Source organism: Maylandia zebra, linkage group LG7 (assembly GCF_041146795.1).
Source record: "Maylandia zebra isolate NMK-2024a linkage group LG7, Mzebra_GT3a, whole genome shotgun sequence".
In the NCBI taxonomy this organism is placed as follows: domain Eukaryota; kingdom Metazoa; phylum Chordata; class Actinopteri; order Cichliformes; family Cichlidae; genus Maylandia; species Maylandia zebra.
This window is the reverse complement of record NC_135173.1, coordinates 5,407,839-5,435,296: the sequence shown is the minus strand read 5'-3', so window position 1 is coordinate 5,435,296 and position 27,458 is coordinate 5,407,839. Positions and strand designations below refer to the sequence as shown.

Genomic DNA, 27,458 nt, shown 5'->3' with positions numbered 1-27,458 from the left:
ATCACAAGTTGGACAAGTCTTCCTGCTTCTTCTTTGAGGACAAATTGTTCACTTGCTTCCTAATATATCCCTAACAGGTGCCATGATGAAGAGACAATCAGTGTTATTAACTTCACCTGTTAGTAGTCATAATGTTGCGCCTGATCGGTGCAACTGCAGATTGCCACTGCCTGCACAGTCAAACACAAACCAGCATCAAGACAGAAAAAAAATGTGCAAACTTCAGGATTGGATTTGAACTAAAAATTCTGAAGTAATAATAATTAAAATCTGGCAGCTCCACTTGAATGTGGCCTCCAGTATGTCATGAAGTAAATGCAAACTTGATGAGTTAAGTAAGAAAATGTAAACTTTATTGCAACTTTGTCATTCTATGTTATCTGATTTACAGAAGAGAGAAAAACACTTGTAATGGCACAGTCATTGTATTACGGTCATTGCTGATACTGCAATAATCTAGACACCTGTGTCGTCCAGATTTGTGGCATATTAAGGCACATGGCTCACTCAGTCTGTAGAGGGAAGGAATAACACAACAAAGCTTTTCCTGCAACTCCTACATTAACCTACCAAAGCATTCCATAACAGCATTATATAATGGGAAAAAGAAAAGCTCCGCACATGAAGGGCTATGGGAAATCACAGTGTGTCCATTGTATATTCTGCCCCAGGAGACATTAAGACGTTAATGTGTTCACAACATACTGCGTTGCACTAAGACATCCGGTGATCTGATAGGAAACTTCATTAGACCTGAGTGTTTGAGCTGATACAGTCAACTTTTTAGATCAAAGTTACACAATCAATTTAGTTGAGATAAATGTTAAGTTTCCAGAGTTTGTATCCTCACTGTTTGCCATTTAAGATTTTCCTTTATGGAACAAATTGATTAAAAAAAAAAAAGCAACACTGACAGTTGACTATAAAGAGCCGAGCTTCAGGGTATAAAGATTACGTCTCTTCTTGGACTGATTTTAAACATAATCAAAAAATAGAATCAGTCTCATTTACATTTCATTTGCTTAGAGCATTAAGTCTGGGTTCAAACAGCTTTTACAAGTAAACAACTAAACTTAAGAAAGTGATAGAAGTGTAAAGATAGTCCAGAGAGTAGGCTATGTAATGGTACACATGAGGAGAGAAGCTGAATTACTCACGAAGGTTTATGTCAGGTGGGCCTCTGCACATCTGTGCTTTCAACAATTCCAGCAATTTCAGGTGAATCCTTCACAAATACTTTGTTTCTCTCCAAAAAGCCAATTTCTCATATGCAAACATGGTATGCTTACAACTGAGAGCATTGTATTTATTTGATGTGGCTCAACATTTGGAGAAATATAAGTTTTGTACTTTATTTTTATGGTGAGAGTAGTAGTAGGTAGAAAAGTACCATCATATGACACATCGATCATATGTCCCTATCAAGTAATTATAAACTGAAGACACTCAACGTTTGCATAGAAATTGGAAAATAAATTTACCGGTTTCAGTAAAATAGGCTTAAGAAATAACAAAAATACAACTTTTTGTTTTTCCATTTCGGTTTTTGTACAGAATAGACAAATGAGAAATCTCCAAAAGAGTGATTTTTAGCACAATTGGAAGTCAGATTTTGCATCTTTTGGACCAAACTATCTTTATACCTGGTCCAAAGTCTTTCACTGAGCCTCACAGCTGCTGCTGGTGGATTCCTACTCATGAATGGGAGTGATATCACAGTCAGATTATCAGATAAAAAGGGTCTGATTACATGTATTTATACAAAATCTCCTTTTCACCCATGTGGTGTCATCAGCAAGGTTGTCTTTACAACTTAATTCGGCTCACATGTAAGAACACATCAACAGTCAGTAAAGAAAGAGGCACTCACTTAAAAGCGCTTGATACAGCAGGTTAAACTCTAATCTAAAATTTAAATATATGCAAAGTTACGATGAAAGTGGCTTGGCCTCAAGTTCATCAGCATACAGTACAAAGGGACATTTATGGATGTCTATGACTTAACTATTCTAAGAATATGAACTATGGGGTGATAGGCTGTTGTGTCTAATGACTTTGTAAAGCAATTCATATACGTTACTTGAGGTACATTCATCTTTCATAAAACATCGGCCCTTTGGCCTGATGAGTTCAAGTAAGAGCCTTTCCATAGAGTGAGCAAGACATATGGTACCATGGTGCTTGTATGTAGCTTCCTGTGTTAATTTCCCGCCAGTAAGTGTTTCTCTCAAAAGGCCCTTTTAACCGCCTTCCTTGTCTTTCTGCATCTTCATTTGGTCTTCTTGAGAAATTCAGATACTTTTAAGCAAACAAGGAGCTTGCTTTGTTCCTCCTTATGAAGAGAGCCAACAGCAGCTACAAATTTAAAGACTGTAGAAATGCAGTATGTAAACACACATACTTCTCCAGAACCATTAAAAAAAAGAAAACAAACAAACAAACAAAAAAAGCAGCAGAGTGGATGAAAAAGTCCAGAAACAAATCACTAAGAGGTAAAACCATTCAGCATAAAAAAAAACAAATGAAAAGAAGACAAATAACATAAAGGAAAAAAATATTTTGAACCATAAAGTGCAAGTATAAAAAAAAAAATGTATATACATGTATGTATATATTTCTACAAATCGTCTCAAGGCAGCACTTGAGGCAGGGTCAATGGTCTTTAGTAGAAAAGTGCAAGTTAAGAACAGCACAAGTACCTAAAAAAAGAATTTGATTCAAAACAGTAACAGGATAAATCACGTGACTCTGTGGGACAGTCATCCGAGTCAGCTTCTCCGTAAGAAAACAGCCACCTCCGTCAGGGGGACAGGGTAGTCGTGCAAGAACGTCCCCCCGTCAAACACCCGTGCGTTCTGACTGTCCTGCCATTGAAAGCCCCCGTCAGGTAAATATATATCCCTCTGCACTGCCCCCTTCTCCACCACGGGTGCCACTAAGACCTGAAAATAAATACGTATAAGGGAGATTGCACATGCGTGACATCAGGATACGGCTGAAGTTGCTAAAACATGCCAAGTGCATTAGATCCCACATCATCAGAACTCCATTAACTGACCTCATCTCCAATGAGGAACTGGTCATTGATGGTAAAGGTCATGGAGTCAGTTGGATTGAGCCACCACATTGGGCGATAGATGGGGTTTCCCGTCACCTGCCACTCCTCTGCATACTTTTCAATCAGCGGTGCCACATCCCTCTGGTGCCTTGTTAGGTAGTTCCGAGTTAGGTTTAGCACCTATGGATTACCATTTGAGACACGAGAACGAACATTATTGTGGATTACAGTAAAAAGAAAAAGAAAAAACAAAAGAAAACAACTAGGATTATAACAATCGAATTAAAATCCATCGTTGCCTTTTTCTTGGGCAGTATTTTCATTCAGAACCACTTAGGCCTTTTTCACATCGTTCATCCAAAGAATCTATTTTCAAGAAATCTGGATCAACAGAGTAACTGAAACCAGTGACCAGCCCTTTCCTAAACTAAATCATCCACCGCAAGGATTTCAGTACAAGAAAAATATTGACAGTGAGGTCTGCTAAGGACATTTGTGCCATCTCTACACGCAGACTCAACTCAACAGTCACTCATTGTTGACTTAGTGAGTTTAACTCTGCCAAAGCCTTTGTGCTGTCTCCCTTTGCCCAAACGACTTCAGCATTTCTGGAAGGGTCACATCCTCTTCAGAGTCTCACGACAAAAACAAAACTTGACCGCCTCTATAAAAAAATGTATTTTTATGACTTGGGATTGAGACCATTTGTAGGAATGAGCCACTGGTTTGAGTGAATCTTTCCCTAATTGAGAAGCCAGGCATGTGTGTGGCTTTGAGGTTTTGCTGCTATTCGATTCCAACGTATTTGCTGCTGTGACCTGTCTGTGACCGACTGCAGTCTCACACATTCTGGAAATAAAGGTGCACCACATTTAAAACTGTAGTAAAAATGTCTATAAAAGAGTCATTTATCATGGGCAATGCAACAGTCTATCTCCACTAAAATATCTCCCCGCTCTCACTTCATCTGGGTTTATGAACTGAAGACCATGCAAGAGACCAAAATGGAAAACATCGCTGCTGTCAAATGCCTCGCCGTCCAAAAAGGCCTATTTTTATCTTTGTCACACAACACAAGTCACAACTAATATATTTTGCTGCTTTAGCTCCCTCCTAGTGGAAAAAAATTCATTTGATCACTCCCACTCTGTCACACTTGTCAATTACTCATGGAAATCTTAATTGCCACAATAAAGTATTTTTCCAAGACTTGTCCTCAAATTCATTATCATTCCTGCTGAAGTGGCCCTTGAGAGTGAGAGCGAGCCATAAATCTAGAATAGGGATTGTAATTCAGACCAGATGGACTCGTAACCACAGGTGAATGAGATGAGGAAAGGCGGGAGGGGAAGGGGGTTAGGGAGGGCATTACCCTTCTTCCTCTGCAGGAGCATAAAGCGTTTTTTGTTCAGGAACCTGAGCTCTGGTAACACATTGTCAAAAGCATCAATACCTGTCATCAGAGACTTAAGGCTTTGTTTTCCTGCTGTGCATGGTGAATAGTGTGTTCCTCATTTCCCATGGAGAGGTTCATGGTTCAGTCCTGCCCCTCCTGCTGAGGGGAGAGTCAGATCTGAGTTTTGATAGATCAGGTCTCAGCAGTCCTCTAGCTCCTCTGCAAAAGAATCGGTGGGAACTTCTCAGCGCTTGACCCTCAGAATTGAGGGCTGGCTGTTGGGCCAATGAACCACTTCTCTAAGGTCCCTTTTTCAACAGCAGCATGTGGGAAGGAAGGATAATCTCCCACCCCCTTTTAGAACATCTAATTGGCAGCATTCACACCTCACTACACTTGATCTCTCCACAGTAAATCTTCACAAGCGAAAATCTGGTTAGCAAGTCATGAGCAGAATGTGAACCTGCTAGGTTGTCACTAATGTGGATGACACAGCTGTAATGGCACCAAACGCAGGCTGCTGCCGGGTGGCTACACGAGGCAGACCGGTAGTATACCTGGCCCTCCCCGAAGATCCAGGGTGGTGTGTGGAAGCTCATAACAGGAAGAAAGGCTGCAATCTCCAGCCAGCGGATGAACAACTCCTCATCTGTGACCAGGTCTCCAGACAGAGAGCCACCTGTGCAGAGGCAGAGAAAAGACAAAAACAGTTAAACAGTGGGTACTCGTGTGGCTTTTTTAATTTGCAGATTTAAGACAATGCAATATGATGTACGTTGGCTTCTCTATTTTGGAAAAAGATCAATTTATCCTTTTAGATCTGGTTCATGTTAATTACTGGTGTTTTGCAAGCTAGTGTGGGCTATAACATTGTACTAAAACTATCTTGATACAACTCATACCTCATATCTAATGAACAATTTAAGATGTTTCACGGCAGTTATATCAGGCCCATGTTTTACTGACAGCTCCCAGCTTTGTCCAAAGCAACACTAATCAAGCGCTTTTTTCAGTTCTCACAAAAAGGCAAAAATATCACTATGTGATAAAAAAGGGACCCATAGGTTCTCGTATTACCTACTGCATCAGGAATGAGGAAGTTGTATCCCAGCAAAGTGTGGTGCAACAGGTTGGGAATGAAGGCCTTAAGACCCATCGGGCTCCAATCAGACTGCAGGGGGGTCATCCTCACAAAGAGTGGCTTGTAACTGGACCTGAGACACAGAAAAAGTCCTAATAAACACAAATGTGCCTTACGGGAAGCAATGTCATTGTGCATTAGCTGACAGATTACCGTGTCCCTGCAGTCATAATGGTGGAATCTCCTATCCTGGTGGCCAGGTCAGCCAGCAGGCTGATGTACTTGTCTCCACCCAGAGCTTGCGGTGGCCGCAGTGCCTGCTCCTCAAACAGATTCCCCTCGCCCCCTTCCAGCATGATGTACTCCATCCCTAAATGGGTTTGAAGGGCTCCTACCCTGTCCAGGAACCAGCTCACTGCTCCTGGATTTGTGATGTTCAGCTTTACACAGAACTTTCCTCGCCACTGACTCATCACAGGGATCTGGGTAGAGGGACAGAGGCAACTGCATTCTAATTGGTGTTTATTTTACACTGCTATTATTTTCTCTGTGGATAATTGACTAATTATAAACCGCAGTGCAACTGCTGCTGCAATTATAGATTTCCTGGTTTAGTCCTACTGCGTTTGCATTGCATTGCTTTTTTAATTTGATCAAACTGGAGCTGATTAATGCAGAGAGTCTGCAATGCAGGAGGAAAATATCCCCAAATCTCGGTCTGGTTTCATGTTTGACCGAATAGAGTGTTTTAGTAGCGTGAGGAAAGTTAACTGTCAGGGAAAACTGTACTTAGCATGAAATAAAAATGTGGTGGGTTCTTTATACTGCCTCCCACAACAACAAACTAAATGAAAATACATAAATCTCAGTTCAAAGTTCAAATGTGGATTACTGTGGACGCAACTAAGTGGTTTACAATATGATAGTGTGTGCCTCTCATGCCTCACCAGCTGTCCCTGAGGGGCTGAAGGGAGACTGAGCCAGTAGGCCTCAGTGCCATCAATAAGGGAGGTGTGGAACTGTGTGGTGTCCACCCCCAGGAAAGGGGACATGGTGATGGAAATGTTAAGAAGCTTGACAAGTGGGAGGTCCCTGGTCAGTCTCTTGGACATCCCCCTTTTCCTGCTGTTGAGGTAGTCATGGTCCTGCAAAGTGACAAAAAGACAGACAACAATTTTAAATTAATAGTTTAATGGTGCTACTAGCATACACCTTTGCAAAGTTGCTTTGCAGAATTGTAGCTTTGAGAATGCAACTTCTGTCAGAACCATTTGACATTTGCTAGAGTCCTTTGGGAACTTTGCATTACATAACTGTGGAACAAGACAAATCATATGTAAAATAGCTGTGGGAGGAAAGGCTATATTAGCTCATATTGTTTAATTTCTTAGATCCCCCCCCCCCCCCCCCCCCACTAACCATTCATTTCTTCTGCTTTTTTTTTAATCCAGAAAGAAGTAAAATGCAAAGAAATTCAAATAATGTGTTAGACTCTAGGCTTTTATTCTAAAAATTTACTTTAATTTCTATGTAATAAAATTAGAAATAATGCAAACCTATTAATAACCAAATCACTTTGATGCCAGTTCTTGCAGAGTAAAATGGAAACTGTAAAATAAAAATTAACAGAGTGACTGAAAATGTATGGACTCTTGTAAAACTGGAGTGAAAGGGGATCATTGTTGCTAGCCACACTTCTACACAGCCTAATGTGTTAATTCTGTAAGTTTCCATGCAGGATTTTATGCTTGGCTGGTTCTTTATTGAAGTATGAAGGGAGTGAAGTGAGGTGGTACCAACAAAACTGGTGATTAATATCCTTAATATCCGCCATCCATCATGATTGCATATTATTCTGTATTATTATTTTGTTTCTGTTCTTTCACAACTACTGAAAATGCAATGGAAACATTACCAGTGTGTACGTATATAACAGGATGTCTGGAAATAACCTTTTATGGACTGATTGCATTTCTGCCTGCATGGTCTTCTGCTGTACAGTCTGGGTCATATCTGAGCATCAAGCTGGGATTACTTGCTCGAGTTGGCTAAGGTTCCTTCAAATCTCAGCACACCCAGTTCTTTGCCATCCTGCAGTTACCACACTCAGAGGAACCTAATACCTATTAGGAAAGGCTCTGTTTGTCTTCTCTCAACTATATTTGTTTTGTAACGGAACACCACCAGGTTCTACCAGGTGTTGACACGGATTGACTTGACTGTGGTCCGGTGGTGTCGTTACCAGGCAGTTTGCAATAGCATTTAGGGAAGGGAACTGTATGAATGTGCAGCTGAAAGAATATCTGAAAACATATTTGATGATGAAGTGCCCCATTTACATGCTGTAAGGCATCACAAAGTGTCCTGAAGATTTGATCGGCATTTTGTGGAACTAAGTTCTGTTAGGCAAAAAACCCCAAACAAACAAACAAACAAACAAACAAACAAACAAACAAACAAACAAACAAACAAACAAACAAACAAACAAAAACAAAACAAAACAAAAAAGGAAAAACAAACCTAATCTGGCTTTTGTTTTTCTATGTTGTAACATTTCACTGAACCTGTCCTCCCTCCCTTGTTCCCTGCCTCCAGTGCTCTGGAGATCCACTTAAGAAAACTCCTTCATCTCTATCTCTGACCAGTTGTGGGCCTCTGACCAATGAACTCTTACCAGATTTACTACCTGTCAGGGTTCCTGGGTCGTTGACTTAGTGATTTCAGTTTGTTCATGTTCAGTTTAGTTCGCCACATTAATGTTCTCACTTCCTGTTTTTTCCCATGTCAGCTTGTCTCTTGTGTCATTAGTCAGATTATGTTCAGCCCTGTACTCACCTGTTTCCAATCGTTGTCATCATTCAACCTGTGTATTTAAGTTCCTCGGTTCCACCAGGTCTTTGTCGTGTCATTGATGTTGTGTACGCTGTCCGTGTTTCCAATCCAATAAACCACCAGGCGTCACCTACCAGCGAGTCCTGCGTTTGGGTTCCTTCTTCCTCGCCTCCACACAAAACCTGACAGAATGACACGACCCGTGCTACGAAGACACGATTGGAACCCAGCGGACTCGGACCTCTATGAGCGGCAGGAGGCAGCACTTTCCCGTTGGGCAGAGGAGTTCAGGGGAAAACAGCGGAGAGAGACCATGTCTTCGAGGGGACTCGCCTGGCTCTGGGCAGGCCTCGCAGACGCCGCGTTCCCCCACCTGCTGCCTCACCTGCACCGGAGCATTTACCGCGGAGAGTGGGCGTTTCTCGCCGTGTTTCAGCCGCTCCTTCTCTTGCCGCTCCGCTCCTCGCTCACACACCCGCCGCCTTATTCACTGGACCTCCAACCTCGCCATGCCACAGTTGCTCTGCCTCCCAACTCTGCTCAACGGAGGCTCCCGCGCCAGAGGCTCAGTTGTTTACCCTGCCCGTTTCCTCTTCCCGGAGAAAGCGGCGCGCACGCCTCCATAATATGGACCATTTTGAGCAACTCCCGGTGGTGAGTTCCAGTGATTGTTTTTCGCACTCTTCGTCTGACTCTTCACTTAAAAAAATAGACTCATCTCTGATTCATGGGGGGTTTCCCTCCTGGACGATGATGTGGACTGGGAAGATTTTTTTTTCTGCTCCCCCAAGGACTGTTCAGTCAAAGACTGTGAATAGTGGTGGCAGAAGGACCAGAATAATCCCTGATAAACCTGGCAGTATCACACACCCAGTCATTATTTCCACCCCTATCAGTCAGCCTACACCCAAACCTGTGCCAGCTCCCAGGAGGAGGGCAGCTGCGTCCCAGTCCACTCCTGCACCCGTCCGTGTTCCTCGGGTGGGTGTGACTGGCGTCCAGTCACCTTCCATTCTTGTCCCAGCACCCAGGCTGAGGGCAGCCAGAACCCAGCCTGACCTCCCTAGAGGTTCGGAAAAGCTAGCCTCTCCCCCTACTAGTCTACCTCTTCATCCACCTGATCCAGCGTTCCCTGGTTAGGCTAGCGGACCTGTCCCCTGCTCGGGCACCAGCTTTACTAGCCCAGGCTGCAGCTTTATGCCCTTCACTAATTCAGTCGTTAGCTCAGCCATTAGCCTCACCAACCTCTGTTGATCCTTTAGCCTCCCCAGTCCAGACCCCTGTAGTTCAGTCTCCTGTAGTCCAGTCTCCTCCTGTCCAGTCGCCCGCAGCTCAGTCGCCTCCTGTCAGTCCAGTCGCCTCCTGTCCGGTCGCCTGTAGCTCAGTCACCCATTCTCCCACCGCCTGTGGTCCAGTCAGTTCAGCCTGTAGTCCAGTCTCCTACCCAGTCACTCATTCACCATCCTGTTCAGTTTCCTGACCTGCAGCCACAGCATCCAAAGCCAGCTGTGAGCTCTCTAGCTCCTCAGCCAGGGGTTTCCGCACCCGCTGGCGCCCACGCAGTCGCCTGCAGCCGCCCCACGCAGCCGCTCCTCCATCACCGCCGTCGCCGCCGGCTCCTCGTCCTCGATGGATTCGGCCACCTTCCAGGCCGCTGACTGGACCTCGTCGCTGGCGTGGCCGCCGCCGTCTTCCTCGCGGCCGCCCACCGGACCTGCTCAGTGGCCGCCGCCGCGGCCGCCCACCCTGTTCCTTTTTTTTTTTTCTTCTTCTTCTTTCTTTTGGGGGGGGGGTACTGTCAGGGCTCCTGGGTTGTTAGTGATTTCAGTTTGTACATGTTCAGTTTAGTTCGCCACATTAATGTTGTCACTTCCTTCCCACCCCCCCCCCCCCCCTGTGTCAGCTTTTGTCATTAGTCAGATTATGTTCAGCCCTGTACTCACCTGTTTCCAAACATTGTCGTCATTCAACCTGTGTATTTAAGTTCCTCGGTTCCACCAGGTCTTTGTCGTGTCATTGATGTTGTGTACTGTCCGTGTTTCCAATCCAGCCAGTTCAGTCAAGGCTGGACTGGGACAAAAAATCGGCCCGGGCATTTTGACTAGAGACGGCCCACCAGGATAAAGATTGAAAATGTGACGTCATTCAGGGATAAAACCGCAAAGGATTCTGGGAACTTGTGGCAAGAGGTACTAGCGCACGCAGGCTTTCAATTGAACTCACTTACACAGCGATAAAAAGAAACCCAAAAAATGGCAAGAAGCTGTTGTATTATTAACTGCAATAGCCGGGCGCATGACAGCCACAGGAAGCCGACGGGTAAAGAGATCGTTTTTTTTTTTTTTTTTATGGATTATGTCGTTGAAGTGAAAATTTTTAAGCCATGTTTCCGAAGTAAGAGCCGATGGATGGTCTGGATATACCAAATATAACGTCTCAGAACACCCCAGCTCACATGTTAGTCTGCTCCAAGCATTCCCACAAAGGTCAGAGTTTTGTAGTAGTTAATACGTCATTTTTCTTAACATAATTGGTGATGTCGCGCTATGCTCCTTTGTTTATTGTGCATAAATAGTGAATTGTTCTGACACAATATTGCGTTTCGCTTCTGTTATAACCATGGTACACTGACAAAAACATATACTTTTATTCACAGGATAAAACAGTTGTTTTGTATCACTAATTGTCCATTGCGATTACAATATTATTGTCACTGCTACATTTCTGTAATGCTACTGTAACCGGTTTCTGCTTCATCCCGCTGCAACAGTTCGGCCCAAACAGACTCCTCGACTCTGCGTTGTGTAGTGTTTTTAAAAAGACAGTCTCTGATCGATCGTTGCCACTTTATTTCCTAAATGGAAACAACGGTGTATTATCAGTGCACAGGCTCGCCACACACCACTCCGCACAGCACACTCTCGTATGGCTACGGCAGACTGGCAGCGATTACTGCAGCAATATTACAATTTCTAATAGACAATAAAATAACAGCAACAACAAATGATGTACCTGAATGGAAACAACGGTGTATTATCAGTGCACAGGCTCGCCACACACCACTCCGCACAGCACACTACGGCAGAACATCTCATTAGCATTCCGCTTTAGCATACAGTTTCACACATTAATAAACAAATGAAAAGTACATAAAATTGGTGTTGGACATGTGTCCACTAAGCACTTATTACACTCGGTGCTCGTCAGCTAATCAAACATGTTTTATGTGTCTGTACTACTTAGCTATATTGTGTGCGGAACAATACAACTCACCTCTCGTATGGCTACGGCAGACTGGCAGCGATTACTGCAGCCAGCCACACCGAGAGGGGGGGGCGCTGTTTCCCCATTACACTGATATTTGTGGCAAGTGGAATAATACCACATAAACACTGTTACACTACCAGAAATTATTTCCACTACTAATTAATTACCGTTGAGCTTAAAGGTCCTATTAATAAACTGTTAATGAATGTGTATTTATGAAGACGATTTGTGAGACTGGTAAACTTATGATATGTACAATAGTCTTTCGTTCTACACGGTGCATTTCAAGGTCCTGCACCCATCCGTCGGTAAACTGTACCCGGGCATGTTGCAGTGACCTGAAGTTACTAAAGTTCATGAGTGTATGCACTCACTCCAAGAAGCGTATAATTATAAATCTGAGCGTGGTGAAAGTTGGGCAGCACGCTGATGTCTTTTGTCCACTCTTTCACTCCTTTGATTTTTTGGAACCGGAGAATGAACGTTTTGCGGTGCTGCAAATGTTTGCATTTGATGCGGTACTTGGATTGTTTTGCCACGAGTTCCCGGCATGCAATGCGCGAAAATCACGTGATTGCTAAAGAAGGGGGAGGGTGCAGCCAGCCTCCTCGGCTGTAATTGGTCCAGCCCAGAGTCGATCATGACCAATTGGCCAATCCAACACCTTTCATTATATATACCCTTCCTAAAAAAAAAAAAAAAAACAAAAAAAAAACCCATCGGCCCATAAAAACAAAAAATCGCCAGCGGCCCACCGGGCAAATGCCCGGTATGCCCGATGGCCAGTCCAGCTATGAGTTCAGTCATTTCAGTTCAGCCAGCTATCTCAGTTCAGTCAGCCCTCCGTTGCATGTCCTGTTTCATCCGCTCATCATAGTAAACCACCAGGCTTCACCTACCTGCGAGTCCTGCGTTTGGGTTCCTTCTTCCTCGCCTCCACACAAAACCTGACACAACCTCTGTGGTTGAAGCAGTGGATTATGAAAATCTGCAGCTATGCAGCGGAAGAAATGAAGATGAATGAAAAAAGAATAATATACACATCTTAATTCTAGTCACTGGGTTAACAAACTTTTCTAGGCTTAGTAAAAGAAGAGAGCTTCTACTGAAAATAGAAACTCCATGAACTGGCTTCTCATTTCAAGACCTCGTATCAACAGACTAGTAGAATTGAACATAAAGCATGGCCCCTGCAGCCAGCTATAATGTCAACACACTATATTTGTAATGTTTAAATAAAAATTTAAGCTAAATACAGCTGATGCCTGCATCCGCAAAACTTCTATCTCCATCATTTGATACCTGCAATGGCAAATGGCAGCAGCACCGCAGCAGGTGGCCCAATCCACCAGGAATGTCCACTTCAGTGCGATAAAGCAAAGGTTGCATTCGAAAATGCTGAAAACAGCAACCTTTTATGATGCAGTGCTGACTTTTTATAATCTATTTATTAATATGAGAGCTCACACCTGCCATACAAAAACTGTCAAGACACTGAGTGTGTTACCAATCCTTATCCACTATTTGTTAAATCCTGTTGGTGGGTTAATTTTATTTTTTATTTCATTTAAACGGTTTAACCAGTGGGATTTTTATCCGACCCAGATTGGGTTTGCCTTAGCAGAATATTTTCACAATGAAAACTTAACTCTGTCACAGCCTTTAAAGGCTGGGAGAAGACACAGCACAGTTCAGTAGTCAGTGTGTGTCTGCATCATGTACCATATCAGAAAGGAGGGTGGTGGAATGTTCATTGAGGCTGATGACTCCCTCCCCAAGCTGGTGTCTCTTCAGACGATTCGAGAAAGTCCTCATCTCCCGCTCCACCTTCGGCCCTGAGTCCATGTTGGCGAGCAGCTTCCAGAATGGCAGCCTGCGGCACACACACAGGAATCAGACTGGAACAGTTAAACACAGTTGGCTCGCGAGACTAAAGTTTCAATCGGTGCTCACCAACCACACCAGTGCACCGCTGTTATAATAACCAGAAGTGAAGCAGAGTGAAATTTACATCTGGTCTAATCTAAATCTAAACTGAACTAACCGCAGTGCTTTCATGTTGGGCAGCTCCCTGCTGTGCTCCGAGAGCTGTTGCACTGCTTCCTGGTGAGCAGCTTTTACATTGTGGGCCACACACACAGTGTACTGCAGAGGGAGTCGCTCCATACTTGGAAGTGACTGTAGGCAGAACTGCTGTCTGCTGTCCAGCCCGAGCTGCAGGGGGATGTCAGGAGATACAAGCACTGCGACACCTGCATGGTAGGAAGCACACAGGAATGGGCGTCGGTCATTAGCTTACATTATGCTTGTGGATGAAACCTTGCTTTAAGGAGTCAGATAAACAGCTGCAATATAAAGTCACAGTCTAGGTCATACACTCATGCGAAGGAAAAGTCAGGTAATTCAAACAGTTATGATTTAAAGAGGCAGAGATCAGCGCAAATAAGACAGTCCATTGCAAATTCCACTTATATGACATAGTGCATGAGTGTTACTGAGACCAGTATGAGTATGACGGATGGAGTGTTGTGGGAGGTAGAGTGCAGCCTGTGTCAGCTGATATTGCTCCACTCAGATGTAAGAAAAACACTCCCCAGAATGAGATATAGCAGCACACAGTTGGATGAGTTTACCCTGAAACTACTGGCAAGTTCTAAGTAGGTAGGTTACACTGCAGACCAGTGAAATGAGATTCAGGTAGCCTGGAAAGTAACACTGAGGGCAGGGTTAGAAACATTTTTTATTTGTCCATTATGCTTGCTTCTGGGCAAACACGAGCATTGAATGTCCCGTGCATGTTCCCTCTCCGAATAACAAAACTTACCAGAAATATTGAAGATTTGAAGATGATTTTTGTCTACTTTATCCTTCTAAAACCTTGCAGTTAAGGGGGCCTCTTTAGATTTCTGCTACTGCATGCACATACAGTCCATCAGATGGCTTGCATAATGACAAGATTATGTGTAGCTGAAAATTGTATCTGCAGATGTAGTTGCCCTGGAAGGAATGCCCCATTCATCTCAGGTTACCCTAACCCTAACCACTTCTCCCCTAACCTGACTCCCACCTTCTCCCTCCCAGCTTTAACAACCTTCAGTTCCTCTGTGCTCTGCTTGGCTATGTTTCTGTCCCATCTAATAAACTGAGCCATTAACACAGACCCTGACCTCGTATTGAGATTTTGCAAAAGCTGCTCAAAGTAACCAAACTGGGGTTTAAGATTTGTGACCAATCAATGGACAGATTAGACAGTCTGAGAAACTGGTGAGACCTTGGCTCATTTCAGCTGCTCTCTCTAGTTTCAGTGGGCTTACTGTTCTCATGGAAGCAGGGACCAGGAGCAGGCGGGATACTCGTGTACCAGTTTATAATCAGATTAATAGTTTCAGAGATCAGTATTTAAAAGCCTTGTGAGGAGCCTTCAGCCTCAGGGTAATTCCCACGTGTTTGCAATGGATAATGTCAAAGAGATACTGGTAACACCTCAGCTGCCTCTCACAAAGTATTAGGTCAACATCCACGTGTTTGTTACAAATTTATAAATGGCAGATAAATGCAGATTTTATTTAGGAAATATTTATGATAAACATTTAATTTTATGTATTTCTGACATACAGAAATATTTTCAATAACAAAGGAGTTGAATGGACGCGATAGAAGAAAGTTGATAAGGCAAAGGTGCTTTGAAAGAGTATGGTGGTGTATGATGTGGTTTGCAGAGAAAATTATAAAGATTTATAGAAGGATGGAAGTGGAAAGAAAGTAGTGGAAACATACGCAAAAGGACTACACCAGACAGCAAGAAGCCTCGTAGACTAATGTGCTGCTGAAGCTGCAAACAGTGGCTTTTACTAAAGTGCATACAGAGTGGAAAATGGAGTTGAATTTGCCTTCTCAAGTCATAATTAATTTTTGTTGGAAATGACACTGCAGAGCCTCAAGGAAATGAGACAAACTGATCCTAAACTGCTGTACCTGTTATTCCATCTCGGATTAAACGTGCATTTTTGAAAGTTAAGTATACCAAATCCTGTCGTCTGTTTATAAAATCTTACTCAAAACACTATGAACGCACTGGTGTGCCTTTTTTCCTGTCAGGGAGCTTCTCATTTAAAAACAACCCCCCACCCAAACCATTCTAATCCTGTTTATTTATTACGCTCTATAAGATGCAACGTATGCTAGCAGGATTTATGATCATTTTAAAGAAAATGAACAAGATTTGAAGCCTTAAGTTGTTCCCATAGTGGTGTACCCAGGAGGTGAGGGAGATTTTTAAAGCAGCTTCTTAAAAATTCCCCAAAATTCAATACATTTTCTTTTTTCTTTTTTACTAGCTCTCAAAAAGTGACATTTTGTGACTGGTGGAAAATATGCTCTCGCCTCGCCTCTCGTTAATTTAAAGATTACACACGTTTGCTGTACAGATCTGATTGACGTTTCTCAGTTTTGTAGCTGTTGACACGCAAATCAAACAACTATCAGATATATGTGGACATACATGAATTTTCACGTACATGTCTCTCAGGCACACCTTGTTCAATGTGCAACTGCAGCTTTCCAAGAAAAACAGTGCTGAGCTTATAGGACCATAAAGACTCTTTGCTCACTTTCACTCAGTCTGACCTCAACATCTGTAGGTGGTAGCAGACCCTGTGCACCTTCACCAGGGTCGGTAAGGTTTTAATGTGGCGCCTAGGATCCTTGAGAGTGCTGGTCTGAAGGAAAATGCTACTCTATGACTCCCTGCTGCTGTGGACCAGATGAACTGCACTCGTTTACCTGTCATAGTTTTACTGTTCTTTCTGACAACCGTGCAAACTTACAGACCTGACTAGGGGTTAAAAAAATGTGCATTCAAACACTAACCCTGTGTGTGCGAGTTTGTGTGTGTTTGGCATGTACTTCTTTAACAATGGAAATTTCGTTTTTGTGCCCAACCTCAAGAAATTGATGGCCACAAAACTGGGACATTGCCATTGTAGTAAATTTCCAATCCCACTTATTGAAGAAATAATGAAACACTAAAGAGGCTCTCTCTGCTCTACTCCTATCATCAATCAGTTTTATTGTTTCAAGGGTGAGACACTGTGTTCTGTACAAACATTACAGATGTGTCCTTTTCACTACCAGCAGATTGGATTAGACAAACTCTAAAAACTGTGAGAGCTGATATAATACTTTTTGTTTGGCTTCAGTGGTGACGTTAGCAAACCGTTTAAACTCATATTCTGACATTCTCACTTGAACAAAGATTTCACTAAAGCTCAGGGTTAAAGTAAGGAAAGGGAAATGACCTGAGCAACCACAGACAAGTTACGTGTCTATATGAAGAGTACAGAAGCTGTCCCGTTGTTACACCCTTTAAAAAGTCTTTCTTCTGTTTCTTGCCTGTTGTCCTTCATGGAAAGTATAAGAGGTCAACTGTGGAAAATGTTGTGGGGTGATTTTCATTCAGTAGTTCTCTCATACAGGAGATGACAGCTTGCTTTTAACAAAGCTTCAGCTGGCTAACGGTGTCATTCTTGAAGTGTTTCACATCTTACTTTGCAGGAGTGTCGAGGTTTCGGGGCAGCTGCCCAGGGACCTCGTCGTGACCTATTGAGCAACGCAGATGAGTGTTTTGGAGCAGTGTCCTACGTTTGGCATCTTGATCTCGGATTGGTTTAAAAACCAATAAGAAAATCATCTTTAAAACATTTCCAACGAGAAGATATTTAGTAAAAATTAAGAACACAGTTAAGAGAGCTAGATTTCTTTTCTGATTTCTTTTCTGATTTCTTACTCTTTGGTACTCCGTAAGCCTTATTTGCGCTTTCAATTACTGGTTAGGAGAAAGCGAGTGTATTTAGTCTTTGCATCTCCAAAACATTTGTAAAAAGCTTACAGCTTGGATACCTTGCATTCAGATTGCTGAATGACATTAAAATTTTTTGATAATTATCTGTTTTTCTTTTGTGGTTTCCTTCCTTCCTCTTCTATTGCTTTCCATGAAACTGAGTAATGGAAACATGTTTTAGCTTTAACTGTTCTATCCCTTGTCAACATAAAGCTCCGTTATATTAGAGACAGAAGTCACGTGTGCATGTGGAGGAAGTGGTGTAATATCTTAAAGAGTTGTTGTAAAGTTGTTGCGAGGAATCTTGGAGAAAGCGTGTTCTGTGTGTTTCTCTTCATGAAAAAAAAATCTATTAAGAAAAACTAGATTCATTACTGGCTGGCTGAGCACAACAGGAGGGGGACATTTAAAGTAGTTACACAATCACATTTTTAAAAAACTAACAGGTTTGCTCTGAACTTTCGTTTGTAATAACAATTCGGAAACTCACGATGCAAGCCAAACTTCAGCTCAGTACAAAGCATTTGGATACAGGCCATGGAAAAATGAAGTCTTTTATATATGAGAATAGAATTTCTGGCAAATAATTCACCTCTCACTTGTGTGCCAACATCCAACAATTATTTTACACATAAATCCTGCCGTGTTAATTAGTCACACACGGGACAAAAATGGCTACTTTGCTTTCAAATCAATGTGTTTCAAATAATCGTTTCCGCCGCTTGTATTCCCATTACTGCTAAAGATCTCATTATATTATAATCTATTTCATTTTGTTTGTTATTTTAGGAGACAAATAAAGAGACAGTTTTCATCTGTTACTGGTTTGTCTACTTAGTATTGTTTTAAGCCCACAGGCAGCACACAATAACAATCTTTTTGAACACATGCAGTATTCCCATGTCAAGCCTTCGGACCTCTAGCTGTAGCCCTTTTAATATGCCATTATAATGCATGTGATCTAGGATGCTACTTTGCTAATAGCTAATCTGTTCTTACTAGTCCAGTTGTGTTTTTGAATGGATAAAGACAGGTGTGGCTGTGATAAGTTCCTCCAGTTGGAAACGCTCTCAAATGTCACTCTGCTGCATGGTGGCATGCTGTATCTCTTTCATCCAGTTTCTCTACCTTGGCTTTACTTTGCTACTCTTTACCTCTCTTCTTGATTCTCTGTTTAATATGACCAATTACCATACATATATGCTCTGTTATCACAAATATTTCAATCTGTCTGCCATGGTCTTTAACTATCCCAAGGAGTCCTCTTAAGTTTTTAATGTCAGCCACAGCTCTATACTGCCCACAACATTTATAACTCTAGCTATGACTAACTAGAGTCAGTGTAGACAGGCCACTTGCAACGATCAGCGGGTTCAAACAGCTGTGAAGCCTAATGTTACGTTAAAACTGCATTAACTGTATGTTTGTTCCTCCAAAGCAGATTTATGAAGACAGCTCAGATGAAAGTGTTGTCAGTCCATTAATAATAAATAATATTAACCAAAAGTAAAGACATGTGGCGATTGTTTTACTTTTTTTTTTAAATTACTATTGGAATACTGCCTTCCCAAAATCTCCTTTTTTTAAACGAAAAACAACACTGGAGTTCTTGTTTTAATACACATTACAATACACATTTATTGGCGCAGACATATCGCTGCATTTCAAATACACATGAACAGTGTGTACTGTGTGTCTATGACTGCATACGGTGCTGTGTGCATGCAGCTAACTCCTATTGAGAAGCACTATCCTAATCACGGTTTGCTGAGTGTTGGTGGACACAGCTGGATTTAAAAGCAACTTTTCTTGAGAAGAAACTGTTAGCACTTGGAAAGGGGTGAGGAGCTGTGCATGCTAATAACCAGTGATATATGATATAATTTCTTCTCTATATTTCTGTAAGTATTTTTCCATCTGCATTCAATTAGACTTGATTAAGTGCAAAGAAAGAGAAAAAAAGCAGGAACAAATCACTTTTCTAATTAAACTTTCACACGGTTGTATAACCTCACAAATCTCTATAATGATATCCACACATGAATGTGGATTTTCTTTGCCACAAAAACTTCTGTAATTGTTTCCTGTCCCAATACTATTATCCATAAAAATGAAGCAGTTATGACTCAAACACATTATAAGATTTATAGCTGAATTTTCCATAGTTTTTTTTATTTGCATTTCATTTATAGTTCAGTTCTGGCTTCCAAGCTGAGTTTGCTTATTTTTTAATAGTATGACAGGTATTTGTCAGTGTCTCGACTTCAATAACACTGGAATACACGTGACATTACAGCCATAATAATGTTAAAGCAGCAGATTCTATTAATGTAGTCATCCCAAAACCTTTGCATTTGAATTTATCTCTATATTCTTTGATTAATGTATCAGACGTTTACACTTAGCCTGGCTTTTTAGTTCCATTTTAGTTAACTGGAATGTTTTTCCACGCTTTTACTTTGGTTTTGGTTAACTATAATAACCTAGTTCACAGTCATAATCACATTGGATTTTAATCTGAGATATCATGTGGTTCTTTGGACTGAGCTGCTGGGCAGATAAGGAAGATAAACGCAGCTAATGAAGACTGACAAAATGCTCTTTCTATACAGATGAGAATAAAGTGTTGTTATTTTGCCCGGAGCAGCAAAATGAGCACAAATTCATTTTGATGCATGTAAAATGCAATATTTTTGTACAAAATATAAATGTAAATTCAACATGTAGAGAGACTATAACAGGGGTCATGCAAATAAAGGGTAGATACTAATAGAGTATGCAAACTACTCTGGAATTAAACCATAACTGGATATTAACTCCATTCCTCTTCTTTCTGTGTGGAGTGTGCATGTTCTCATTGTGTGTACTCTGTGTACTCTGGCTTCCTCCAAAAGTCCAAAGACATGCAAGATGAGTTGGTTGGCGACTCTAAATTGGCACAAGTGTGAATGTGAATGAATGCCTGTCTCTCTGTGATAGCCCTGCAACTGACTTTTGATCCTTCCTTGGTGTACCCCACCTCTTGCCCTATGACAGCTGGGATCGGCTCCAACCCCCCGTGACCCTGAATTCCATTACTAGAAAAAATGAATGTCTGGCTGGCTGGCTGGATGGATGGATGGATTGATTTGTCTGGCATGTGACGTGATGTGGTCTGAGAAGGTGTCCATTTGCTGTCAGTTCTGACAGTAAAACACAGTACATCACTGGACTGCCTCTGAAACTCTGTCTCGTATGCCTTTTGTAAAAGTGGCTGCTAATTCACAAATGTACCAAGTTTACACCGGAGAGAACAGCTCTTTCGTGCAGTTCAAGCAGGTGTAACATTTCTACTTGCAGCACAGGACCACACAAGTCTGAAGGTTAAAGCCCTTGTTGGTGATGAAATGTTCTGTAGGTTACACAAATTACTTCTTTAACTAAATGGACCGAGAAGCTACTAGTTTGTCACACATCAGACTGATTATGTTGTTGGCAAATAAGGAAAATACATGAAACTTATGTTCTTGTGATCTGTTGGACTGGTGTCCAATATCTGAAAGCAAAGTGAGAAGTGTTGAAATGCTTGGAAAATGTCTTTGATCATGGAAAAACATTTTCTCTCGGGCCTAATGTGCACATTATGCAAATCCTGGAGCCAAACAAAGACATCCTTGAACTTTAAAGCAGGATATCATGTTAAATATACCTTTAATGCTCCAACAGGCATCATTGTCATTGCTGAGCATCAGTTTGCTATGTTTGGGGCTATGTATCTGTGAGAGGTTACTTGGCAACAAATAAACAGTTGATCTCATTGGGATCTCATGCTATCTCTGGCTGCATGTGTGTGCATGTGTGTTTTCCTCTCTGTGGAAAGCTAAGCAGATAAACAAAGGGTTACGGGGGTCCTAATAATTACTGGCATCCTTTCACAAGGTGGAAAAGGGATTTAAGTCATGTGACTCTCAGGCGAAGCCTGTCACTGTTACATAGCAAAAGATATATGTGTGTATATGCGGTTGCATGAGGTTCCATCAGCATGTAAATGACTGTGAGTGAAGCTAGTGCTAACAATCAGTGAAGTCGATGATTATTTGTGTCGCCTTATTGGGTGATGTCACTGCGTTCCCTGTGGCAGGTTATTTGAGTTTTGTAGTTACTCACAGCTAAATCCTAAACCATTTACAGAGCTCAAAGATATTCACTTAAGGCCCTACACCTAAGGCCTGCATGTAGAAATGAGAATATGTGAATATTAAAGATTTTTTGAACAATGTCAGTGTGCTAATAATAATAATCATGATCTCAGATTGATATCGAAATTCGATAGGAACAAAGATTAGTTTATTTAAGCAGTAGCTCAGAAACCAACCCAACACAAAGACAAATTGAATCTCCATAGTCCATGAGATTTGTGTAAACGCACATGCACACACTCTCTGCAGACATTCTTCATCAGTCATATTAACCATTCACATCCGCTAACAGCCCCTGCCTCTCCCCCCTTTACCCCCGAGGATAAAATCTAACACCCTCAAAATAACCTGGTGAGTTATAAGAGTCAGCAGGGCCTCCATCCAACCTGCTCTTTTAATAGAAACAAAAGACAATTACTCTGGTATTCCTAAGAGTTAATTTAAGATGCTACAGGTGGCTTGATTGCCTTTGTACTCTAATCTCTGAATTAATAAACTGACATGCCACAGCCAGCATCGTGTTACACTATCTATGTGGCGAAGCCAACTTATCTAGTATGTTGTGTGTGTTTTAGGGACGCTGCTTTAGTACCATTTTTGCCAGCTAAAGCATAAATGCTTACATGAGGGGCTGAAAAGGGTAGGACAACACAACAACATCCACAGGGCTTCCCTCGCGCCCTGGGATTCACGCCACACATGGTATACCCACTCATGTGGGATCAAGTTTCAAGAGTCCTTGTTCTTGTTCTAACGCTGCACCAATAGCAAGCGTGGCAAACTGCCAACATCCTTACTGAGGAGACCTTTTTTCTTGTAATAACATAGCCGTGGAGAAGATTTCTAAATCCATTTCTAACGACGAGATCGAGAGCAAATCCCATCAGTGACCTCTTACCCGATGAGCCAAGGAAGTAGCGCTCCAGGGCAGAGCCGAACCCAGAGGGATTGTCCTTCAGATCACTGACGATGAAGGGCTGCATCGTGGTGTTCTGATCGTTGATCGGCCAAGTCTGACCCCGAACACTGGCACCCCCGTACCAGGATATGTTGGCCATGGAGAAGCAGTCCTGAATAAAGACACGCATGTGCAAATATACATGCAATCACACATTAAAGGGAAAAGGGAAAGAAAACCAGAGTGAAATGTTTGCAAACAAGAAAAAATAAAAAATAAAACAGTGATTAACTAATTCGATTAACTTTATAAAAAGTCATATATTATTAAAATAGTAGCTGAATTAAGTATGGAAAGAGTAATGTTTGTGAAGAGAGGGTAAAAAATTTCTTTTGGTTTTAAAACACTTTAGCAACCTCACTAAAGGGCACCAACATTTTGTCAGTATTTGACAAAATAATAAGAAAAGAAAAGAGAATAGAACAGAAAGCTTTTGGTTGTCATCACTGTTCTGTGGTAAATATAAGGAAATTAGAAGTACAGCAGTTGATGCATTAGGGCAGCAACTCTCAAGAACAAATTATTTAAGAGCATCTAAATATTTTAGGAGACTTACAGTCCATAATAAATTTCATTTCTGTTCTCAAATTAGGATTTTACTTTAATTTAAACAGCTACAAATGTAATAACATTATTCATAAAAGCATTGTATTAACAGTTTTTTGACTGGATGAGTTAATGTAATATTTGAAATTCAGTGTCAGTTAAGGTTGCATCTGGTATATCAGTGAATAAAATGCAGGGATTGAGAGAATTTTATTTCATTTTTTTAAACAAATGCTTCCCCTTCTGTCTTCAAGAGACAAATACGCAGAACTTAAGTTTATTTTTTCACGTCAGCAAATCTGGGCTCCATTAAGCAGTTTCAAAACAGGTGCCAAGTAGTCACCTGAGAGGCTCTGGGCAGGATTTTTGGAAATTATGAAAATAAATGTGACTTTGGTTTAGAAGATTTTCTGTGAGCAGTCACACCACATGACAGGGAGTTATGTCGAGGAATGTTCCAGTGGGGACAGATTAACCTACCCAAACTTTGCAACAGTTAAATGCTTCTGACGATTAAGGCAGGGGAAAGTACAGTAAGTACTTCACTCAGTGTAGTTAATTAAATGGCTTTAGAAAGCGACAGGAAGAAGCATAACAAGTCACCTACAACGATTTGACAAAATTTTTTGTCCCCTTTCTGATTTATTTATTTCTTTATTGTCTATTTGTCACACTTATGTTTCAGATTATCCCAAAAAATTAATATTAGACAAACAAGCCCCTCTTACTCTAACTCTAGTCCCACAGAATGAGACATTATCCACAAATGGAGAAAACTTGAAGAAGAGACAGGTCTACCAAAATTACGATGAGAGTGCACTGACAACTCATCCTGGAGATCACAAAAGAACCCAGAATAGCATCTAACTTGCCTCAGTTAAGGTCAGTGTTCATTATTCAGCAATAAGAAAGAGATTAGACAAAAATGGCATCCAATGGAGAGCTTCAAAATGAAAACCACCGCTGACCAAAAAGAACAAAAAGACTTATCTTGCATTTACAAAAAAAAAAACATTTTGGCAATCCCCAAAATTTTGGGAAAAACATTCTGTGAACTGATGTGACAAATGCTTTTTGCAAAGTTTGCGTCCTGTTACATGTGGCTTGAAAATAGCAGAGTATTTCACTAAAAGAACATCCTATCAAGAGTCAAACATAATCATGAGGGTCTGTTTTGCTGCTTTAGGACCTGGACGACTTGCAGTTATTGATGGAACCTTGAATTCTGCTTTTTCAAGAAAACCTCTACCAGAAAATCCTGAAGGAGACTGTTCGGCTATTCACTGAGGCTCAAGCACAGAATGACCAAAATACACAAGCAAATCCACCTTCAAATGACTACAAAAAACTAAAAAAAATTAAGGTTTTGGAGTGACCTAGTCAAAATCTGGACTTTAATCAGAGTGAGACACTTTGGCGTGACCTTGAAAAGTCAATTATGCTCAAAAACTCTTCAATGTTGCTGAATTAAAACAATTCTGCTCAGAAGAGTGGGCCAAAAACTACTAGGACGACTAAGACTTATCACAAACACTGGATTGGAGTTCTTGCTGCCAAGGGTGATACAAGCAGTTATTAGGTTTAGGGGGCAATTACTTTTTCACATAAGGCCAGGTAGGTTTGAACAACTGTTATTTGCCACACATTTTTTGTGCTTAATAAATAAAATCATCATTTTAAACTGTATTTTGCATTTATTCATGTTATCTTTGTCTAAAATATGTGAAATTGTAAAACTAGCTTGATTATCTGAAACAAGTACCAAGTGTGACAAATATGCAGATAAATACATTTTAAAATGGAGGAAAAGAACACTGTATGTGCACATGTTTGTTTCACGTAGTTTAACATAATTCCGTGGCCATACACTGGAGATCAATATAAAAATCCAGTTAAATTTAAAAAAATTTATACAAATTTAAAACATTTATCCGGTTTTTTGAAAACGATAATCACGTATGCTGCAAGAAACACATTTAACTTTTTCTAAAAGGAGATTTCTACCATTTTGAAAGCTTCTCTTTTCCGTTAATAAGTTATATAAACAGATTGTGAGTGAAATACATTTTTTCTTCTTGATTATTGATATAAAATATAAAATAAAGTTCTTATTCTATAATATTTGACGGAGAAACTTTGCAAAGGGACCTGCTTATAAATTGTTGCACACTGTGCACCAGAAATAGGCTGTTATCAAAGCAAGGCAATGTCATTCCGCAAACTACAAACTACAAAGGGGGACATTAATGTTCCTAGCCTGAAGAAAGTGCAAAACTGGGTTTGCACTCCACATTTTGCTGTGATTTGTGTATTTCGTGTGCACATAAAGAGAAACATTACCTTCAGCTCCACATGACAGTGTACCGGTGCCCAAGTCATGCTGTAACACTCCGTCTCCGTATCCTCATTCGCTTCGAGCGAGATCTTCACCTCGGCCACCGAGTCCCAGGTATAGCAGAACTCGGTCTTATTGAGCCAGCACAGGTTCCTCACGAAGGGAATCTCTATATCGGGGTTCCCTACGTTCCCGACGTCAATTTCCACGTAGGTCTTATCCTCAGTCAGGGTCTGTATGAGCAGCGAGTGGGTTTTTCTCTCCCAAATCAGTCCGCTGAAAGTTCCCCTAAGGATCCAGTTTTTGTTGGGCTGGTCCACCACTTGCCAGTATATGATCCCGATGGTCATTACGAAGAAGACGGCAACCCCGAGACAGGCTATCGCTCCTTTCCAGGTCTCGTTCATCTCCTTCAATCCCGTATCCCATGTTACCTCTGGGATGGGGCTAGGGTTCCTATTTCGAGCGTGGGGCATGTTGTTTTTGAGATCAGCAAAGAGTCAAAGAGTAAAAATGCTGCAGAAATCTCTGAGCGTCAAAATCATCTGTTGCTTCATCATGTCATGGTGTTTTCAGTGAAGCTACAGTGTGAACCATTCTACTCTTTATCATTACACGGTTTACACTGCTGTTTTGGGTTTTTGCGCAATTGTGCCGGCAACAGAGACCTGTCATGTGAGGAAAGCTGTGAGAAAAAAAAAGCCCAGCGCAGAAATAAAATGATATGAATGAATAACGGACTTACCACATACTGCTGATGTTTTAAAAGGATTGGATTTGTAAATAGCATTGGGTGCAGTGAGCTCTTAGGCAGCCTCAAGTAGGGTTTGGCAGCAATGCCTGCGAATAGCTCATAAGACGCTGTCTTGCTTGTCCTGCACTTTCTGACGTAACGCCGGGTAGTTTCTTCAGAGGAAAGGTAGAGAGGGGGAAATAGGGGATCAAGGGGGCCTGGCAGAGTCTTGGAAGTGCCCGCCGGGGTGAGGAGGCCACGGGCAGCCTGGAAGGGAGGGACCCCCATGCGTGCTCCCAGACTCTCCCTGCGCTCTCCATGCGTAAAGTCTGAGCACACTTCTCAACTCTTGGTTTGGTAGACGGCGAGGAGCGTCTATTGGAAATGGCAAGGTCGGGGAACATGCCATACCTCATCCAAATGAGATCCCCGGGTGTTTCAATGAAAAGCAAAGGGTAATGTCAAGGACTGATGGTGAAATCATGAAAGAAGCGTTCAAACATTTAGGATCAATTATATTCCAAATTATTCAAGCTTCAAGCAATTAAAATAATAAATACAAATTTAATTTCATTTCGTTTTGGTGGGTTTTTTGTCGTTGTTTTTTGTTTTGTTTTGGGGGGTGGGTGCGCGTTATCTTTGGGCTCATTACCACAATGGCCAAATATGTTTTTTTCCTCTATTTTTAATGACAAATAATTATGTCACTTGTTGACTGGCTCTACAGACTTTGCAGGGATTAAAATGGTTTTTGACAATTTGTTAGTTTTGCTGGTTACAAAATGAAATGAGGCACCTGTTATTTATCACACATCTCTGCTGTATCTCCAGGGCCAAAGTCATATAGCTCAAAGCAAATACATTACAGTAAACCTACTCCTTTGTGCATTATGTGCATAAGTTATACCAAAAAGCTATATTTTGAATATATAAAAAAACATCAAAAATCAAATATCAAATGCTGGTCTAGGTGTTCCTCCTTAGTTACATATATGTATGTATATATATATATATATATATATATATATAAACTACCACACATAAGAATATTAAAATAAATGCATGGCACAAAAAGAAAAGCCAGTACAGAGCAGACAATGCAAAACAAGATGATGGCAATGATTAAATGAGCTTGTGGCTTTTACATCCAGATGTGCCTTTCTCTGCTCTTTCTGTTAAGTGTCACTTGTTTTGAAAATGATCTGCATTCCAGCATGTGACAACAGCTTGCACTT

At 41.3% G+C, this 27,458-nt stretch overlaps 1 protein-coding gene across 2 annotated transcripts; it reads right to left on the bottom strand.

Annotated features, from left to right (window-relative positions):
• Nucleotides 1-336: 336 nt before the first annotated feature.
• Nucleotides 337-26,553, bottom strand: si:ch211-236l14.4 (SITS-binding protein). 2 transcript variants are annotated; one of them, XM_004563370.6, is made up of 11 exons: nt 26,236-26,553; nt 25,496-25,946; nt 22,550-22,721; nt 13,679-13,886; nt 13,357-13,507; nt 6,483-6,680; nt 5,749-6,017; nt 5,532-5,668; nt 5,012-5,133; nt 3,059-3,238; nt 337-2,942 (listed from the first exon to the last, which is right to left on the bottom strand). In XM_004563370.6, exons 1-11 carry the CDS (start codon nt 26,238-26,240, stop codon nt 2,769-2,771), a joined length of 2,067 nt encoding a protein of 688 aa, XP_004563427.3. In that variant the 5' UTR covers nt 26,241-26,553; the 3' UTR covers nt 337-2,768. The 2 variants fall into 2 exon arrangements, with proteins under 2 accessions (XP_004563427.3, XP_004563426.3); XM_004563369.6 differs by having other exon boundaries at nt 25,496-26,158; nt 26,236-26,552.
• Nucleotides 26,554-27,458: the final 905 nt, after the last annotated feature.

Coding starts and splice junctions, on each gene's coding strand:
- si:ch211-236l14.4 (XM_004563369.6), bottom strand. CDS start 25,966: ATGCCCCACGCTCGAAATAGGAACCCTAGCCCCATCCCAGAGGTAACA. Junction 13,887..22,549: donor CTACTTCCTTGGCTCATCGG/GTAAGAGGTCAC, acceptor CCTACCATGCAG/GTGTCGCAGTGCTTGTATCT. Junction 5,669..5,748: donor ATTATGACTGCAGGGACACG/GTAATCTGTCAG, acceptor TCTGTGTCTCAG/GTCCAGTTACAAGCCACTCT.